At 39.9% G+C, this 21,505-nt stretch overlaps 1 protein-coding gene across 4 annotated transcripts in view; it reads right to left on the minus strand.

Annotated features, from left to right (window-relative positions):
* sox13 (SRY-box transcription factor 13) overlaps window positions 1-13,083 on the minus strand; it is a 28,459-nt gene extending 15,376 nt beyond the window's left edge. For 2 of the 4 annotated variants that reach the window (XM_028002063.1, XM_028002064.1), the window contains exons 1-3: window positions 12,851-13,083; window positions 1,959-2,169; window positions 1,726-1,828 (exon numbers count right to left, since the gene is read on the minus strand). In XM_028002063.1, the coding sequence (XP_027857864.1) occupies window positions 1,726-1,828; window positions 1,959-2,169; window positions 12,851-12,924 (388 nt within the window). In that variant the 5' untranslated portion in view covers window positions 12,925-13,083. The remainder of the gene's footprint in view (window positions 1-1,725; window positions 1,829-1,958; window positions 2,170-12,850) is intronic. The other 2 variants (XM_028002062.1, XM_028002061.1) reach the window with 1 other exon arrangement.
* Between the last annotated feature and the right edge of the window lie 8,422 nt (window positions 13,084-21,505).

Raw genomic sequence — 21,505 nt, forward strand, 5'->3', positions numbered from 1 at the left:
AGTTTGTCTATTTAAGTTCTTACTCCATCTCAATAGGATTATATTCAGTTACTCTTAAAATATATCAATGTGGAGGCAGTAAACCTTAGAGACCTGAACATCAAAGAGTTTGCTGACCAGAAGGGGTGGGCGATATGGACACCAGTCAGACGTGCACACACTAACTGTATTTAATCATATTTTCATATGTATTGATTTTTACTGACACTCTCATTGAACAAACAGTGGATAAAATAACACTCCTGACAATGTGGACAGTTGTGGGGGGTTTAAAGCATCATTAATTAGAATTTATCATGGCTACAATAATAAATAATCTTATCGTGGTTAGAAATTTATGATGATACGTGATAAACGATACAATAAATGCCCAGCCCTACTGACCAGTCATGCGAAAGACTTAAAAAATACCAAAGGGTGTCTTTTAGTTATTATGTCTTAATATTTAAAAAGTAATGTTACACTTTAAAATTGTGAAAAAAAAAAAAATAGCTACATTCAGTTTGAACTTCTGTCCAGGGGAGGACTGACTGTCTGGAGTCCAGACTGATGTACACAATGTCCATATCTGGCGGCCCTATGCTGTCATAATGTAACAAAAAAATTATATTAAATCTAATTTGTATCGACCGCGACAGCCCATTGGTTGATTTTATTGACGGACATTGGGCTTATCCAATGAAATCCCTCAGTCCTCTTTGGCCCTCCCCTCCCCTCTAAGTTTATAAATAGCGCCATTTCAGCTAACCGGAGTCCGAGAAAATGAGCGGATACGAGACGGGCGGGTCACAAAAACTATGACAAAAGCTAAAAAGTGCATTAGCCCATTCAGAAAAATGCGTCAAACTAACCGATAAATTTACCACACAAACTCTGACCGCTGGAACAGATTCAGTAGCGGACAAGGAGAGGGAATTAGCGATTCAGGGGCTTTATTATCGTTGGAGGAGGATGATGAGAGAGACGTGACCAGGGACAGATTGAGGAAGAGTTCAGATTAGCTGCTGCTGCCCGGTAAGGAGTGAAAATGTTCATAAAGAAAAAGTTTCATGCATGTAGGAAGGCAGGTGTGTGTGAGGGGGAAGCTAACACTAAGCTCCAGGTGTCAGAAAAACTCTGGAGTAACACAAGAATGATGACGGGATTAATAATGAGCACGTTCATTATTAATGACATGATAATGACTATATATAACTAAAATTATATTTTAGTAATAATTGTTAATTTCAATAGAAAACATAATAAGTAAGGGAAAACAAATAAAACAGTTAGAAAACAGCTAATGATACAATTTAAAAATATTTAAAAAATGACCAGACACATCTTTAATAAATACTATCAAAATTTGGAAATGTTCAAGATATGATTGCAAGAATGTTAAGGTTGTGTAGTTAAAGTTTGCTGTTAGTAATTACTTCAAATGAACTTATTGCACTACAACCCTGTTAAGGTGTCCATGCTTCATGTTAAATTATTCTGTATATGTACATCTGTATGGTAAACTTATTGTCAGTAAATTGGTTTTCATAGAGTTAAGAATAAATCATACATTTTCTATCATTTGCTTGTACTTGCTTGGGTTTGTAATAGGAAAAAAAAAACAGTGGCTGGTGGAGGAAAATGTTTTATTTCCACCCCTGGATAAAAGAAATAACACTGTCTGGAACACTAGAACATCTTTGAAGTATTTCCACCAACAAGTGACTCTCAAACATGACTACAGACCTTCCTTAATTTTGGCTGGCCCCTCTGATCGCTCATGAATCCCGGCTCCCTTCACTCCCCTGGGGCTTTGCTTGTGAGGCGGCTCCTTTCCTGGAGAGCCCTCCTATAAGAACATGGAGCAACTCATCATCACACCGAGCAAATCTGACTGTTTCAGCATCGTTCCCCAGTAGGGGGGAAGAATCTTTATTATATTTAAATGCAGTCCCATTCCTCCCAATAAGACTCCTTACTGAAGGGGAGCGTGACAGTGGGGGGGTCAGCTGGCGCGTCTCTAGAGGCTGATTTGCTGACCAGTCGTGCAGAGTCCTGGGGTGCTCCGAGTTGGTTTTGGCTCCGCCGTCTCCGCCGCATTCCTCCTGTTCCACTTTGACGCCGATGTCCGCCATGCGTACATCCCCACCAGAAAGGAGGTGCAGAGCTGAAGGGCTGGGCTCAACCATTCTGTTGGAAGAACAAACAAACACATAATGCTAATTGTCCTCTGGGTGTGGCGCGCTGCGAGTCTCTGCCATGCTAATTTGCCAGTTTTTGTACAGGTAGTTGATACTAAGCATGACTCAAAATGGAAATTGCATGGAGACAAGGGAAAGTTTCAGAATCGTCTCATTTCATGCGCTGGCAAACTGAAAATGTGGGCACAGTCCTAATTAGAGGCTTGGCCACAAACACAAAGAGATTAGATGGTTTTTCAGTCCCACCCTGTGTGGTGCTAGCCTTGGCTTGCAAAATGTTCCGACTTGAGCCTGCAGTTCTTTCACAGGGTGGTTCAGGTTGACACGGACTGCAGCCAGGTCCGCTTTTAGTTAGTTACCAGCTTTGGCTTTTCACTGGCCGGCCCATAGAATGACCGTAGCAGTGAAAGGAGCTTCATGAATTTAGGGCTAAACTGTTGATGTATCTCAGATTTTCAAAAGGAAGACTAAAAATATGTGAAAAACACCAGAGATGTGGTCAGGTTGTTGAAACTGAACACAGATTCTCAGGAAAATCTCCAGCTGAAGATCTCATGTCTCCAGGTCAGAGGTCATGGCACCAAGTACATTGGCTTTTCTATCATTTTCTTCCACATGCATTGTAATTTTTAGTTAATTTTCACGGGTACGTTTTGCACCCATAAACAAACCCATTCATTACATTTTACATGTGACAATCCATCCAGCTACACAACAGATAAAATTCAATTTAGAAAGAAAATAGCTTAGAGGTATTTTGGGGGCAAAATCCCACTGAAATGTAATGTAAAATGTTACATTTCAGTGAAACATTTAAAATGTTCAAGCTGCAAGACCAAAAATGACTAGTAAGTAGCAATGCACGTCAAGTGTGTTTTTCTCAGTAAATGTTGAGACCAACTAGGATTCAAATATTATTTAGATGAGTATGGTTCAGTGTCACTAATATAATCTCTGCTGCACCTTTACAAAAATGCAAGGCTCTAAATAGAAATAAGTTTTACTAAATAAGCCCACATAGTAAAATTCCTCAAACATTGATTTATTGTAGCATCTCTGAATACAGATTACGTGCTATTTAAATTATAACTTAAGCTGCTTTATTTTTAAACCTGCTTTGGTTTTGCCTTGTAATGGATGGCTGAGAACCTACAAGCAGAAATAATGAATATCTGGGAAGCATCACAACTTAAAGCTCAAGCACTGAAACAAAAATAGATCACGTTATTTTGTGGTTTCAAAGACTACGTTGACTACTCTTCTTCAGCAGTAGAGCTAAATAATTAAAATATTTGCTTTAGTCTGTCAAAGCAATGTAGCCAGTTTTGCTAGTTTTGATTTCCAAAGCATAATGTGATAGTTTATCATAACTCAGCCAAAGTAATGAAATAACTAACTGCAGTCTGATTTTTATTGTTAGTGTGTTTCATCCTATTGAGCTACATATCTTTTTCTTTAAGTATTTACTTACTGAAGGGTTTTTTTTGCTTGTGCAGCATAACCACAGCTAGCTCCTCAGCTCAGCGGGTTTTTCCGCTGCGCTGCTGTTTCTCCTCCTACAGGTTGGACTGAACCATTGTTCTAACAATGGCGGGGGGGACATAAAATTTCATCCTTATTTTATTTCCATAGATGAATGGCGGATTTATATAGTTCTTTGTTTCTTTTGCATTTTCATATAGACATTTTTTTTATACAAAGGTTTTTTTTGTGAATTTTTGGGGAATTGGGACAAATCTACCCTTCAAGATTGGGGAAGTGGTTCAGATCCTTTAAAACACTTTTTTTTTTTTTGAAGTTTTGCGTCGCACATGTGTCACAATTCATAATATTATTTTCTTTATGCAAAACTATTGTGGCTGTCATTCTCTTGGCATTCTGTTTTATTTTATGCCCCCTCACCACCCAGCATATATTTGTGATATGTACACAGTTATGTGTTGTTGTTTACTGTAACAAATAAAGTTCCTAAAAAAAAAAAAGCTTTGGATCTATGAGTCACGTTTATTTGTACATTTCAGCAAAAACACAAACTTAGTGCCTCAAATGACAAAAACATAACCAACCAGTTATGAAACAAGCATCAAATGCCATCATCAAGCAAATATATCGATAAATGTTCCTATTAATATTATTTAGGCAACTCTTAACAGGTGAAGGTTTGAAGGAAGTCAGTGTTTTGCCTGTTTTACCGTTTTCTGGAAGTTTGTTCCAGATTAAAGGAGCAAAGAAACTGAATGCTGATTCTCCAAGTCTATGACATTTTCTGTTCCAATAAAAGTAAAACTTTATTCGTTTAACTAAAATGGATCATCATTAGTTTATTGCTGAGCAGGTAAAAAAACAAAAAAAACAAACAAAAAAAAAAAAATAATAATAAAAAATATATATATATATATATATATATATATATATACATACAGTACAGACCAAAAGTTTGGACACACCTTTTAATTCAATGAGTTTCCTTTATTTTCATGACTATTGACATTGTAGATTCACACTGAAGGCATCAAAACTATGAATAACACATGTGGAAATATGCACTAAACAAAAAAGTGTAAAACAGCTGAAAATAGCCCTTATATTCTAGTTTCTTCAAAGTTTCAACCTTTTGCTTTGCACACACTCTGCATTTTCTTGATGAGCTTCAACAGGTCGTCACCTGAAATGGTTTTCACTTCATAGGTCAACCTGCCCTGTCAGGTTAATAAGTGGGATTTATTGCCTTATAAATAGTCATGAAAATAAAGAAAACCCATTGAATTAGAAAGGTGTGTCCAAACCTTTGGTCTGTACTGTGTATATATATATATATACATACATACATATATATATTAGTGATTTTAGCTGTTTTTTTTAATCATATTTTTTGACTGCCAGGACTTTTAAGTTGACGATTTTGGTTGATGTGACCAGCGGTTTGGGCGTCCCTGCAATCGACTCTACAAAGATGACAGAAAATAATTTTTAAGTCGCTGCGATTCCTGAGTGAACAAAGCATCAGAGCGGCTGTGAAACATTCCAGGTCCAAACAAACAAACAGTTGTAGAAGGCCCGTGTCAGACACATCCACTTCTTATACATATCTTTGTAGCACTTTGGGTACAAAACTACCAAAACTAGAATGGAGATGAGGGCGTGGGAGGAGGGAACTGGACAAAACCTCCACAAGCCTAATCCAGGTTACAGTGACCTGGTTACGGTCAAGTTAAAATCATTGTAAGGCTCGACTATGTGAGTCTGTGACGGGAAAACAGAGGGAGACAGGACAGGTTGATTGAGAGAGGTCTGAATCCACACAAACCTGAACAAACACCAACTCGGGATTGTGTGTGTGTGTGTGTGTTATTTCCAAGCTCTACAACCGGAGGAAAAGAAAATCACAGCAGGCAGCAGAACAAAACAAACAGAACACACAAGGGCAAAAAGTGCACATATATATAAAGAGGCAGAAAAAAAAAGCTATTGTTGGAGCCGGGGAACAAAGGAAGCCAGGACAATGGGGGAGAGGCTGACAAAAGCCGCCGGCCGCAGGAAACGGGCCGCATAACAATGCCAGCGGAATGTGCCGACCAACTCGGGAACGCGGCGAAAAAAGAAAAAGAGAAAAACCGCAGAGCGCCACCGTTGTGGAAAGCATAATAATGACTCAGAAACCCCCATCGCCCCCGCTCCACTATGGCCAGCTCTCCCAGACTGCACACCCTGTTTCTGAACAAAGGCACCTGTCTGCCAGGGTCCACGGCTCCAGACCTCACCAATATGCTTCAGTGTGTGGGTGTGGCTGTTAGGAGACGTATACAAACAGGTAGTAATGGTGACCTCATTTAACTATTATACTGCATCAAAAGTTGAGGTTTAAAGGTACAGCCAACTCACCAAACAAGACTACTCGCCATGTTGAGTTCACAAGAGCAAGACGAGAAGATTTTAACAATATTTACGAAAAAACTGAAGATCAATTTATCTTCCATTATTGTTTTGTAAGTAGAGAAAAAGTTGCATGAATCTCTGCAGCTCTGGGAAAAAAAATTAAAAGCCCACTACACTGAACCCTCCTGGTTATTCCACCAAATATTGATTTCTGAACTCTTCCCGACTTCAACCATTAGTATTGTTGTGTCTAAATGAATATGAACTTGTTTCTTTGAATTATTTGAGGTCTGAAAGCACTGCATCTTTTTCGTTATTTTGACCATTTCTCATTTTCTGCTAACAAACAACATTTTTGCTTGGAATTTTGGAGACATCTTGTCAGTAGTTCATAGAATAAAATAACAATGTCCATTTTACTCAAACATATAACTATAAAGAGAAAAATCAGAGAATCAGATCATTTTAAATGGTCTCTGAAACTTTGAATGCACAGCTCTGGAAAATGTTATGTTGCTTTTGCTTGTCCCAATTGCAGAAAAGCAGCAAGCAAAAAAATTGCCTTTTTAAATTTTTAAGAAATATTATACTAATGATATAAATGTTACAATTAATTTAAAAACAAATCTCCTTCAAAACGTTTCCATTCCAGAATGAAAATGTCGGCCCCGTTTTACTTCAGTTTCTCATCATTCATACGGAGAACCTTTGAATTAAAACCTTCCATTTATGAAGGAACAATCTTCAAATGACAACATTTAAAAACATATACAGTAAAATATACTGTATACGTTTTGCTTTTTCAGCTTATAACTCACATGCTGCCCATTAGGAATCTAGCAGATTTATGACTCAAGTTCACTAAATTTTTCATACAGTTGGGATTGGAGCTGTTCTAGAAAAATCATTTTATTTTTTTTGTGTGTGTTTTTCTTACAATAACCTGTCCACATGAGATCATTGTTAGCACTTCTAATTGTGCTCAGGTTTCTTCCATCTTCACTCAAACTTACCCTCAGCATGACACTACTCCCACCATGCTTAATACAGTTTGTTTTTAGATTGAAAGAAAAAAACCCAACTTAGATTTGACTTCTTTGACATTCAATGTGAAAAACGGCTCTCTAATGTGTACACCGTTTTTCTCCACAGTGAAATATGTGAGCCTGTTTGCATCTTTGATGTGTGTTGAATGAAGAATTCCATAATAAATTGAAATTTGCGCAATGTTTAAGTTTACAAAAAAATCTCTCAAGATGTTTTTTTTTTCTTTTTTGTATAATCGCTCAGCCCTGAAAAAAAGTCCAACTCATACTCTTCATACTCGTAATGAATTTCTGCAAACATCTGTCTGGAGCTGTACACATAACCATGGTAACAAATTGTCCAATGTGACGTCACATAAATGTATTACGTAAACAAGACTGTATGCCTTCATTAGACACTTTCAACATCCAACCCTGTTCGGTTTTATTCTTCTTTTGTTGATAATGTGTGTTGGTTCAGGAGGTTGTGTCGTTTCACTTGTGCCGCCGCCAAACCTGTTTAAATATGGCCGAGCCCGTCACCAAAAACAAGCAGTTAGAAACTCACTGCTCAAAACGCCATTTAAACAACTCCACAGTTGAAATTAGCATTTCAAAAATCTTTGCTTTAAGACAACGGATGCACCGTAGTCGCGACACAAATCTACCTTTCTGGTCTAAGTGTAGAAGTACGTTGACAGGACAGTTTGAAGACTGGCATTCTGAGTTTTGAGCCATAAATATAAAAACGCCTCTTGAAGTGGGAATTCCAACAGTGGGATCTTACCGACCAGCCCTGAAGTTCCTGGTTGCTGCTCTTAAACTCTTTACTTCTGCTTGATGTTTGATAACCACTATAAAACTTGTATTGTTAAAAATGTATTGTTAGCTTGTTAGCTAATAGCAACTGGGATGGAAACAAAGCAGATGCACAGAGTTCTGACTGAAGGTAAAGTCGTTCCAACTTCTAATTTATATGCAAGACTGCATTAATTTGAGTGAACTTGGGTATTTGTACAACTGTTTGTATTCAAATCTTAATATACAATGTAACTTACATTGTAAGTTACATTGTATATGCTAACTGCAGCTAAAACTCCAGAGCACATAAAACAGCTGTAAACATGTGGGATTGTCTACTTGACTACTTTTAGCTCTTAAAGTGATCTGAATTATTTGTGTGTGTTTGTTTTAGATCACAAGCCAGCAGAATTGGAGGCTAAACTCTTGTGAAGCGGAACAAAACACACACACGCACACACACACACCCCTGTGCGCACACACACACACGCAATTCAGATTCACATTTAAAGCCAGAAGTAGTCAGGGAAGCATTTCAAATGCACCGATTCACGTTCCACTCATAACTGGAATAAATCAACAGCTTTCAAAAAAAATCGGCATGAGCCTCATCTTGTTTGACAGCTATTTTCAGGTGTGGTGTTTGTTTGTGGATATTTATGAAGAAATAAAATCGGGGGGTGAGAGGGGAAGGGTGAAGAGGGAGAGGTGGGAAACTGTTTGGCCAACACGGCAGCGGCCACCGTCAGCAAGGGGTTGATTGTGCGACGGCGGGAGGGAAAGGGGAGTGGAGGGACGGGGGTGAGGGGGGACGGCGGCGACACGCTGAGTCCAGTCCCACGCTCAGAGTTATTCCTGGGTCTCCTCTCGGCGTTCCAGAGGGAGCCAGGCTGCCACAGGTGGTGTTCACACGCTCAGAGTGAATGTGTGTCACCGGCTGCAGAGGTATGCACAGAATCTCAACGACCCACAGCGCTGTTGACAGCGAGGAATGCGCGTCAAAGGTGTGGAGTGTATTTTTCACCAGCGCAAAAAGTTTTTGTTTGTACTCTCTTGGACAATGCCGTCGGCGTCTTAGCGAGAACAATGCAAACCAGTCAAGGTTGCCGCTTCCATCACTCTCCTCTGGCTGAACAACACACTCGCGAGTCTATCCACAGCAGATTGCATCCATGCAGAACCCGACCTTGTGTGTGTGTGTGTTGCATTATTTGAAAAGCGTTGCCTTCTTGCGAGGCTATCTGATTGAGGCCTGTTTTTTTTTTTTTTTTGCGACCACCTACGAGGCTGTTTGGGCTTTTATACGGCGTTGCCACATGCTGCTGAGAAATCACAATGAAGCCGACCTCCAGGCAGATGTTGAGCTTTACAAAGTAGAACAAAGTGAGTGAGCAGAAACTTTTATTAGTGCCTACGGTACGTGTGCATGAAGCAGGAAATAAACCAGCCAGAGCAGGTGATCTTTGCTGCGGAGGGGAAATCATTTACCTGCAGTATCAAATGTTTGAGTTTAAAAAAAAAGGAGTAGTAAGCCAGACCTTTCAGTCATGCATATCCATCACTAGTCATGATTACTCTTGCAAAACAAGACTAAGAAAAGGAAGAGACATGAACAATTTAGTTTAAAAAATTGGCTAGTTTGTTAAAAAAAAAAGAACAACCTTTAAAACCATTATTTCATGCTCTTTATAAAGTTTAAGCTACTTTTACTGAGTTGGCAGAGAAAGTGTCAGAGTCGTACATATTTCAGCCCTAATCCTCCTTGACATGTTGCTGCACACTGCCAGCTGGCTGGCTGAAAGACGGCTGCTATGTTTTGCAACACTTTCACAACACTTTAGTTGTTCATAAAGGAGCATTCAAACCAGCTCAGCTTAGTCATCTTTAATCAAACTCCAGTTTGTTTGCCAAGAGTGTTTGGTAGGTGTGAATGTACAATCAAACTGATGACAAAAAAAAAAAAGCGCAAACTCTGATCCGCCTAAAAGCCCAGGACTCTGTTGGGTTGAAGTTAATGCTGCATTCATGAACACCGACTGAACTGGAGACCATTCCAAGAACAGGAAGTGAACTATAGCACAGGGCATTCTGGGTAAATACAACCAAAACAAACGTGCATGTCGAGCACAAACAGCAGGAATGGCTCCAGGTCTTTTACCAAAGGCAAAAGAAAAATCCTCCAGCCGCTAAGATCTGACACCACTCCATTTTTGTTAGCATTTTGCGAAGAAGGAAGTTGCGCTCAGTGTCTTCTTCAGACGTTTCTGTGTTGTGTCCTTCTGTGGTTCTTGGTGCAGCGCCACCATAGGTGAGGTGGGTGAACCGATTGCTCAAAGGGTTTGGCTGGTTTGACTCAGTGCTGTGTGAAAGAACTGCAGCAGTGTGAAATGTCCCTAAATTGAACAGAGTCTACCGTACTACCTAAATGTTTTCTACAAATCCAAATGATTGAAATGAATATTTTTACTTTATAAAAAGGTTTGACAACATTGATTAATCTTGAGGGAAAAAATCAGCTGCAACATCCTGTGTTTCTTGGCTCCAATGAAAGAGGATTTTTTTTATAAAGCAAAAAAAAAAAAGTTTTACAATGAAAATGTTGCCAGTCAGCAGCTAGCTAGTAATGGACACTTTGCTTACAACCTTTTTTCCAAGAAAACAATGCCAGCCCTCTGAGTGTTCAGGAGGTTACAACAAACAAATGTAGTGCTTCTTTTTCTATCTTTTCTAATGCTGTACTTGTGAAATGGTTTAGCCAACAACCTAGCCACAGCAAACTTAACCGCTTCAGAAACGTAGAGTTGCGTTGTTTAATTCTACTTCCATGTCGGCTGTATTGGAGCGTTAGCACAGAAAGACACCTCTCTACTCGTCCATTAACACGTTTTATGGTGTGTTTGGATCGGCCCTGTTAACGGCAGAGCTACTCTCACTGTTGACACAAACAGGGCAAAAATACACGCTAGCAGATTTCCGCGGACCCCAGAGATGAATCTTAAGTCACACAGGTGTTGGGACTGAAGTGGACAGCAGAGTGGACCAGACGGTATGAAATAGCCTTTGTAAACTAACACCACCCCGAAACATACACTGCCTTAAACTGGTGCTGCACAGAGTGACCTGACGTTTCCTGCTAAGATGACCAAGAAAAAGCTCCTAGTGTTTTCCAAATGGTTAATTCATGTGTATGGATCACGATTGGCTAAAATAACCTTCAATTTTTAAAATCAGTGAAAAGCACAAAAACTTTTGCCATAACTGGTTGTTTAACTTTAAGACTTCTTGTCTCCGTTTCAATCATACAACCTACTGTGTTAAATTTGTTTGCCGTACGGCTTATGAAAAGCCTCACTTGCTGCTCATAAGCGGTCAAACCAACAATTCGAGAAAGTTTTAAAAGCCCAAAACCAGAAAGATTCATCTCAAAACCTTTTTTTTTTCTTCCAAATAAGAGTTTTAGTCAGGGCTTACAGGTGAAAGGTTAGAGACCTGCATGTTAGGAACTGACTTCTTTGGTTGCCTCTAAATATAAGCATGTGACACATGCAGGCAGAACAATGTTCTGTTTTAAGTTGTTCTTTGTTTCTTTTTGTTGTTGTTGTTGTTGATCTCTACAGATGACGGTTCACTTTTGATAACTTGAAGGAGAAACCTTAAAGGTGAACTGACCTTTCACAACAAGTCCATGGCTCGGTCGCCAAGCGGAGTTTCGGCGCGTTGTACCACGAGTCTTTTACGATTCAGCGCCGAGTCCTCCTACCGCATGAATGACAGCAGACAGAGGAAACCTCCGCTCTCAGATAAAAATCAACTCCTCTCCCTTTTGAGCGCCGACAACACTGAAACGTTACACTTCCCACGACAAGAATCACTTCACACAAAAACTTCAGTTACCCAACAAGTTGTAACTCGCAAAACCTAACATTTAGTCCCCGGGGGGTTGGCAATGCAAATCCCTTCTGTTGTTCTCTCTTTCTTTTCCTTTCCTTTTGTTTCCTCCTTCTCTCTCTCCGTCATTGTTTTTCTTCTTCTTCTTCTTCTTCTTCTTTCCCCTCCTGACAACAGCAGCTTTTCGGGCTTATATCATCCCAGTTTCCTTTCAACGAGTGCCTGGGGCAAAATTGTTCAGAGTACACAAAAGCCAGAGTGCGTGAGTGCCAGGAGGCTTACTCAACAGATGAAAGAAGTGTTAGACATCTAAAGGTTCACTTGACAACATATAAATACAGACAATTGCATTGTCATCACAGTGCCCGGCAGCTGCAATGGTAATAAAAAAAGATTCATGCAAGAATCTCATAAAACTCCATCCAATCAGAGCAACTCCAAAATTAAAACATTAAATACTTAGAGGAACCAAAAAAAAAAAAAAACTTTCTCTGTGCCAGATTTCCACAGCAGGGATAACAACATATCCCTGATTATCACGCCATTTCTCACGCATTGTTCAATTGTCAGCAGCTTTTCGTGACAGGGTTGCCCACGGTGAGTTCCGACCTGCCGCCCAGTCGTGTCAAGACAAGTGTGAAGCAATGTATAAACAAATGTTTGGGGTTAATGTTTCGCAGTTAGCAGTTATTTGCTTAGGGATGATAAAGCAATCCAGCCGCTGGTGGTGCGGCGGCGGCGGCTGCTGGAGCCGGCGCGGTTCTGCCCACAGGGCCTGGCTCTGCCTTATCGTGGAAAGAGCTTCCAGCAGAGTGTAACATCATTTAAACTCAACCGCATCTCATCTAGAAAGCTTTTAACGCAACACACACACACACACACACACACACACAACACGACTGAGCTCACTTCGCGATGCTCGTTTTTGATTCAAATCTTAAAATCGAGAGTCATGTGTCGGAAACGAGGTTGTGTAAAGCTGAAGGAAAATTTTAATTCAAACAAAATTGTAAAAAAAATTAAAATAACACCCGCCACCTATTATGATTCCTCCACCTTCTCCGTGCACTTTGTACTGACCTGGCAGGGCCGGGTGGATGTGCGGGGATCCAAAATCGCTCCCTGCCTGGAACAGAGCTGCTGACACAAGTCATAGTGAGTGGCTCTGCTCTGCTCTGCTGCGCTCCTGTAGCGCCTGTCTTTTCTACTCTCTGTTACCTCTGACCCAGGCAGCCACCCCTCCGCCCCCCAGACTCTCCCCTCAAGAGGGAACAAGTACAAAGAGCCTCTTCAGATCCCACCGCACGGGCTGCGCATTTGCATAATTAGCATGCTGCTGCTGCTGCAGGTAAGCCTTCCTGCAACACGACCGTGCGCGATAGCGATCGGGCGGCCAAAGCAACAGGTGTGATTTTCATGCGATAAAACGCATTCATCGGGGGAGGACGCTTTCTAACAAAGTCGGCCTTATCCCCTCCGTTATGATTTCCTGGAAACATGACCGCAAACCGGGAGAGCGAAGCCAGAATAATATGTGAACGGTATTGTGGATTCAGCGTTGAAAAAGAAAACATTTACATAGCAGAGAGGGGGAGAGAATGAGGCGTCACTGTAGCTGCTTGTCACTATTTTAAAGTTGGGAAATGACTATATGAGAGTTGGCTGGGCTTTTGTTTGTTTGTTTGTTTTTTTGGGAGGGGGGCGGGGGGGCATTTTTAGTTTTTGCAACATTAGTGGAAAGAAAAGACTTTAAATTCCCATTAAGAATTGGATATTCATGGTAAAAAAAATTTAAAAAAAAAAAAAAAAACTTTCCAAGAAATGTCAAAAAAGAGGAGGAGTTCCAGGTTGGGTTTACTCCCCCTTTCACCGAGCTGAACCCCTCTTTTGTACCCACACAAGTTCATTTTGCATTTTCCATTTTGATTCACAATTGTATTTATTTATCTGATTTTATTTTGGTTTGAGGTTTAAAAAAAATCACTTGAATATTTTGGCTCCAGTTGCTTTTTAGACTTGTCAAACTTAACTGTCTTCTTGCTGTCAGATATTTACTGTAGTAACAATTCAACATTTTAATGAGGCAATTATTGAACTATTCTGTCATCAAAGTGAGTATGAATAATTTATTTCAAAACAGAAATCTCAGGAGTAATGATTACAGTTTTTTCTTTATTATTAATATATATATATATATATATATATATATATATATATATAAATATACAAACCACTCAAAGCCCGCTTCACACAGCGCTCAGATTTCAACAACTAAACCACAAAATGGCTAAAATTATTGAACTAAATGCAAACAAATAGGAAATAATTCAGTGAAAAGACATTTAGAGATCCACCAATCATAACCCAACATCCAACCTCCAGCTAAAGCCTCTGGATTTAAGAACATTAACAATATTAAAAGTGTTTTTGAAGTGTATATATATATATATATATACACACAAGTAATTAATGTGGGTTCATTTCAAATGGAGATGGAAAAGCAGTAAAGGTGAGGAAAGGTTTAAAGGGAAAGAAGAGGAGTTAGAGAAGAAGTCTCCCTCTAGACTTGCAGAAAGAGAGGAAACAAAACAGAGAAACCACAGCAGCAAATAGTATATGCTTATATAATAACAATTATAACATAACAAAGTACAAGTTACTACAAGATGTGTCAGTGGCAACCTCTCCCAAAGAGTGTTTCTTTGGGCATCTGAATGTAAAACACTCAATGATCGTAATTCCCTAAATCTTCAGTTGTTAAAGCGAGGCTCCAATAGGGATGTACGATATAGTCCCATCAGTTCCGGCTGTTTTTTAACATCTTGGTTTTGGCTCTGTTTAGCAACCAATTTTAGGTCTTTGTTTACCACGAGCCTGTTCTGACTCTGTGCTGCCAGCAGAGCCCTCCTGTCACAGAGGACAGAGGAAAACCGTGGATACCGACTCCTGTGAAACGTGACTCTAAATTATTTGTGAAAAATCTGCCGATTACTGGAATTTTCTTTTGCATGTCTAAAAGAAAGTGCGGCTTGGGAAGATGAAACTGCTAGGCTACTCGGCGTGTTATTGGCTAGCGTTTTCTAACATAGTCAGTCCAGGACCGTCATTCATTTTCCTCAGAGTTGATTGAACCTCAACGGGTGAAAAGAAGGAAAGCCATGCATGTTAGCTTCTGCAGTCAAGTTTTGGGTTCTTGTAATAGATTTTTTTTAATTAACGTGTTTGCAGAAATAACAAAAAAGAGAACTTTTCTCCTGGACAATCCCTACGAAAGCTCCATCCACTCTAGAAAGAACTTTTTGTACTTTAGACAAGACGTACACTACGCTTGTACCTCTTTTATGCAAATCGGGATTTTTAGTTTCTCATAAATTGCTTTTGGTAATGGAGTCGCTTTGGTTGTTTCTGTGCCCTCTGATGGGACTGGGGGCCTGTCCGGGGAGTCTTTCACTTAATGAGAATAAGAGACAGACTCTAGTGCACCTTGACTGAACTGATGGATACATTTACTGTAGAACAAAGTGGGATCTTTCACCGGCAGGTCACATGGAATTATTCTGGCTCAATCACAGAAGTGTCTTCATGAAAATAACATTTCTGTTTATTTCAGAAAACCAACTGATATAGGGTAGAACTGGGAACAGCAATCCATTTTCTTAACACCCTTGTCCCTAGTGGGGTCAGGAGGGGTGCCTATCTCCAGCGAGACATTTCTGGACAGGTCACCAGACCATCGCTGGGCAGCACAGAAACAGACAGGACAAACAACCACACACACACTCACACCTAGGGAGAATTTAGAGAGACCAATTAACCTGACAGTTATGTTTTTGCACTGTGGGAGGAAGCCGGAGAACCCGGACAGAACCCATCATGCACAGGGAGAACATGCTAACTCCGTGCATAAAGACTGGGAATCAAACCCAGGACCTTCTTGCTGCAAGGCAACAGTGCTACCAACTGCACCACTGTGCAGCCCAACTGGGAACATAAAGAGATGAAAATTCCCACATGTCCACATCAATTCTATTTTAATAGAGCAAACACTTTCAACTGGTGTTACAGTTTTGGTTATGCACCAAGATTTGGTTCTCATTTTTCTAGATGGAATGCAATGTAATCCTCTTCCCAGTGGTTCTGCACTAAACTGAACTTTAGAACATTATTTATTTGAATTTCAATTGCTCCCTTAATTGGTTTAGACGACATTATGTGCCATTATCCAACTCATTTTAAGAACATTTCAGAAGCAGATTTTAATACAATTTGAAAGCCCTAGAAAACTTTTTAAATCCTTGTGGAGAATGCATGTTTCATGTCTGGGATCATTGTTTTCCTTTCTAAAAATTTAATCTGTAGCACCCACAACCACTCACCCAAACACACACACACACACGCACACACACACACACACACACACACTCAGCTCTTCAACAAAGCCTCCTTGCGGTGCTGACTGAGTCTCATTAGAGAATGAGCTCTCAGGACCGGAGACACAATTGCCTCACTCTCTTCTTCTTTCTTCCCCCTCTCTTCCTCTGTTCTCTTGGCCTTTTGATGTCAAGGGTACTGAACCGTAGCGCGCAATCCAAAGAATAAGCTCATCAACAGTGGCACATGTGACTTTCTCAATTTTTTGGGGGGGGTGATTTTTCTCTAATTGCACCGAATGTGTGCACACCCCGGGGAGCGGACACACACAGAGCAGCGAGTCCTGATAAGATGCTGCTGTTCTGTTGATGCTCCTCAGTTCATCACAAACAGCAGTGTTGGGAACTCTAGTGCTGCGATTGACTGATAGAGACATCACAAAGACTGCATTTTACTCCCCTTTTCCTCTTGGAGTTCAAGTGGCCCGGCCATACCGCACGCACACACACACACACACACACACACGCACTCAGCTCATCTCAGCACATCTCTCCGACCCAGTCCATGTCCTAAACACAGATGCAACAGGCGTGGAATCAGTTCCAGCAGAGAGAGACTTTACTTAGCAAAACGTCTGAGGCAAAAGACATAAACATATCTTCATTTTGTTATTTTGAAAAAATCTGGATCCCTGCAGAAACTAGGGATGCACCGATCCACTTCCAATAACGATACAGATATCTCAGGCTTAGTATCGGTTGATACCGATCCGATACAGAAAAACAGCTGAAATGACTTCAAATGTTTCTTTTTTTAAACAATGTACTGACTTACAAATGTATTTGATAACTGCACCAGTACAGCACACTGAAATACACCAATAGCTTCAAAACCTTGGTCCAATATTTAAAAACACAAGAACTTTCATTTGTTTTTCACAATACTGCTTTCAGTGATGATGGTGCCATAACAGGAACAATTTGTTGTTGTCACCTTCCTGAAGTAATGACATATATATATATATATATATATATATCTTTTGCCTACATTATATTTATATTTTGGCAATAAAAGGGGGTGATTTTGGGGGGACAAAATCACTTTTGGCAAAAAATCACTTTGGCCATTATTTTTGTGATGTTGTGTTTAAGTGGACCAACTCCTTGTAAATCCCATATACTGTACCAAATAGGAGAACTTTGGAGTGAAGTAAAGGGGGCCGAATACATATTCACGTCCTACCTTTTTATTGGATAAAAATAAAATCAGGAGAACCATTATGATTTTTCTTGTGTTTGACAACTGTGCACTGCTTTGATTTTATAAACAAAATCCCAGTAAAGCACATTGCAGTTCATGTCTGTAACGTGATGAAATCTGAAACGGTTCAAGCGGCGTGAATAATATTTCACAGTAGGTCTCCTGCATTTCTGGTCTGACACTTCATATGATTCAGTGATCCTTCTGCTAACCAACAAAGAAAACAAAAGTGGGTGAAATGTATTACTATTATTTGGTCGTCAGTCGCAGTGGGTGTTTAGAGACGATTATTGTTAATGCAACATTTCCATAGAATTTGGATACCAGAACAGAAGAACACCCACATTGACCCAGTGACTGTATTCAACAATATTACTTCTGAGTCAGGCTTTGCTTTGTGCTTTCTGTGTTATTTTTTCAGATTTGAGCATTTATCAAACAGGAAAATAGTTCGTTTTTTGTTCCATTATAAAAGGCTACTTATCTGTTTGAAAAAAAAAGAAAACAAAACTTTTGGACTTTATTCTTCACAGGGGATTGTGGGTGTTGGCACGGTCTGAGTCAAAGTATGGCAACTCACCTTGATTTCCTAAGAGAGCATAACTTTCTTTTCCCCCATTTTTCTGAGCGCCTGTCTGCTTTTTACGGTACGGCTGAGTTCTTATGGATCTGATAAGCAACTGCACTATGTTTCTTTAACAGTACACGCATAACCCCATCAAAAACTTGTGTTATCTCTCAGTCAAACAGAAGTTGGTGTTGAACAAAGAGGGTAGATTTGGGTTTTGCTGTGGTTCAGCTTCAGCTGGTATGGCGAAACCTCCCAAAGGCAACAGGTCAAGAATCTTTTCTTCCTAAAGATCTTAGAGGGTTAAAAAGACAAACTAGTAACTGTGTTCCCACTGACTATAAAATTGCGCAAATTGAAAGTACAGGAATAAATTAGCTGAACGGAAACCTGACGAATTTGGAAAGAAATGGAAACACTTTTTTAGCTTTGCACGAGTCACATGATCTACAGCTGGATGTTGCTCCTGGAGGAAACGCCAAAGAAGGCAACAGGAAGTGGAAGGAGGATGATGGCTTGTTTCTGTTTTTAAGCTACATTAAAACTAAAGCACAAATTTAAAAAAGTCCATTTTTACAACACAGAAACAATCAAAGCAGGACTACATAACAAAACTGTAACCCTGAGTCATATCTTATCTTGACAAATTAATGAATAAAAGTTTAATCATCTCTACACAATCAGTTAGTGCCCCCAAGTGGTCAGAAAGAAAATAGCTGAAGTAACTCCCCTTCAACTTTTGCTCATCTTCATCAGTGCAGACAAAGAGTCTGCATTGCGGAGCATAAAACTAAGTCATGTTATTATTGGGTCATTGTTGCAGCATTTTTATAGCTATTCTGTAGAAGAGACATGTGCATTTTACGTCTCTATGGATACATTCACATCCAATGTTCAAAAGAGTATCCTTTTCTTGTTAGCATTGCAGCACAGCTAACGGCAACAAAGACTTCTAAAAAATTATATTCAAAGAAATTGATATTTTAAAAAAAGTTTCAAAAACAAGGTAAAACTTTGTAGTCTTTTTAACAATGTTTCCTAATTGCATTAGTTAGGTGGGTTTTTTTGTTGGCTTGATTTTTTTTTGCTGCTGCAAAGGATGTTGCAATATTATCGGCTATAAGTAACCATCATGATAAGAGTTGCTTAATCAAGGAGCTGCCAGCACTCAGACGTGAACTAGAACACTAAAGTAGACTAAACTGCAAGATTACTAACAGTTGGCAAGCAAGGGTATTATGAAAAATGGCCAAAAACAAACAAAAAAAGGGGCTTTGAAGGTTAATTCAGAGTTGTGCAGAAGTTCAGAGTCAGAAACAAAGCGGGCTGCTGCATGGTTTAGATCCGCTGTCTGCGGGAGGATACGCGTTTCCGATGCACGGACAATGATCAGCTTTGTACGTCAAACAGATGACAAGCCTCCCGTGTTTGAAACCTCGGCCGCAGCAGGTCTGAGTCCCGTTCACCGTCTTCCCTGAAAGCTCTCTAAATAAGACGTATAAATAGGCAGATGACACAAGCGCATCCTTCACAAAGAGACACTGAGGAAGGAGAAAGAAGAGGAAAGCGGACTCTGGCTTTAGTCACAGCCCTCCTTTTATCCTGCTGCCTTTCAGAAGAGCAGGTTAAAAAGCAGTCTTTTTTTTCTTTTCATGCCGTCCTCTCTCTCTTTCTGTATGTCTCTCTCTCTCTCTCATCCCTCTTTCTCTTTGCGCTCTCTGAAACAGGTCGTCTATTGTGGCAGCTAGCGAAAGGCTACTGTGGCATTTATCAGAGGGGAGGAAGGCGGGGGGACAAAACAGTCCCAATAAAGAGATAGAACAAGAGAAAGGGAAGAAAGGATGTGGATGAAGGCCACTTTTTTCTCCTCTTCCTTTACAAAGCATCTCTCCCCGCCGTCCCTCTCACACACACACACTCTCACCCCCTCCTTTCCACCCCCTGCTCCTTCAGGCTACCTCAGACAAAGGAGGCCCGACTCTCACAATGCGCTCCCTTCGTTAGCCCGGCACACTTTATATCCGCACTCTATTTACTGCTGCTTAGAGAGCACACACACACACATTACAGCTGGGTGTGTGTTGGCGTGTGTGTTTGGGAGTTTGTTAGGGTCGTGTTGGTGGTTGGGGTAGAAGAGGCAGTCTATATTTGCTAAGGGTCTTTACAGACCAAGGGCCCAAAGCTCCAAGACGTTACTATGGAAACTCCTTTGAGCAGCGGCACAACAGGTGATTCTGATGAGGGCCTGCACGTCTCACCATTGACAAGCCACAGGAGGTCTAAACGGTGTGTGTATGTGTGTGTGAATCTGTGTGTATTTCAATAAGGAGGGTGGCTACCAATAAGTTAGCACCATAGATCCTAACCAGCTCCAACATGTGGGAGATCATGTTCAAAGTGGCTAGCTGGACACGCTAATGACAAGGTGGTTGGCCTCCCGCACAAAGCCTGCAAACCTGATAACATCTGCTACCAGGAGAGCACAGGAGTCACAACAGAAGGAAAAAATACCAAAGAGCAGCAATAGGAAAATCTGGAAAATCATGTAAAATAGTACAAGTAATACTTTGACCACAGTACCGAATCATAAGAATGTTTAGAGCTTTTTAAGTAGATAGTTGCATTTTATTTAGCTGGACACATGACGGCTCCATCTAACAGATCATTGTATCTTTACTAACGACAAAAATGATCCTTTCTTATAAGCATGAAAAATGTGAAAGTAGCTCATTGCTTTATCAAAGTAACTATGTTTTTAACTATTAGCTGTTTTATAACCCAACCAGCAGAATATCTAAATATTAGGGGTTTTTTTTAGTTCTAACTGAGGTTTCTTCCATCATAAACAAATAAATTGAACTAGTTTGTTTAATCTATAAATGCAACCAACTAGTTTCTAGTACCAAAATCAGAAAATTTGTCTTCCTCTGAACCTAAAGAGGATTTATGAACTAAACTTAATAACTTGGGTTGATCCATATATTCTATAAAACTAACCACATTATTTCAAGATCCTGAACCTGCCATCTAAATCAGGAACTACAAGTTTACTAAACAAAGTAGTATGTAGCGTTAAAATATAGTTAATGTGTATTATTATTCTGTTAAATGTTATTGAACAGCTTTTAGCACCTTTGAGTTTGAATCTTACTAAAAGAACAAGGACATCTTTGTGCCAATAGGAAGCTTTTCATCAAAGCTGACAAAAATCACATGTGGGATACCTCAAGGTTCCATCTCTAAGCCCCTCTTATTTAATACAATTCAAAAACTTAAAGTTGGTCAAATCTTTGGGAACCACTGCTCTAGACCATAGTAACAATCTAAGACATAAAATAATAATGGCTGGATAGTTTGGATCACCTGGCTTTACAATACAGTGTTTTGTCATTGTACACTGTGAAATAAAAACTCTGAATTGTTTCCAGCTTGGAGGCATTTATGCTTTCCGAAATGATAAAACTGCCAAATGCCGTGTAAAGACATTTATCTGGGTGGTTTCTCCTTCGATTGTGTTCTCCTCAGTCAACAATAAA

This window comes from Xiphophorus couchianus, chromosome 20, assembly GCF_001444195.1.
Source record: "Xiphophorus couchianus chromosome 20, X_couchianus-1.0, whole genome shotgun sequence".
Taxonomy (NCBI): Eukaryota; Metazoa; Chordata; class Actinopteri; order Cyprinodontiformes; family Poeciliidae; genus Xiphophorus; species Xiphophorus couchianus.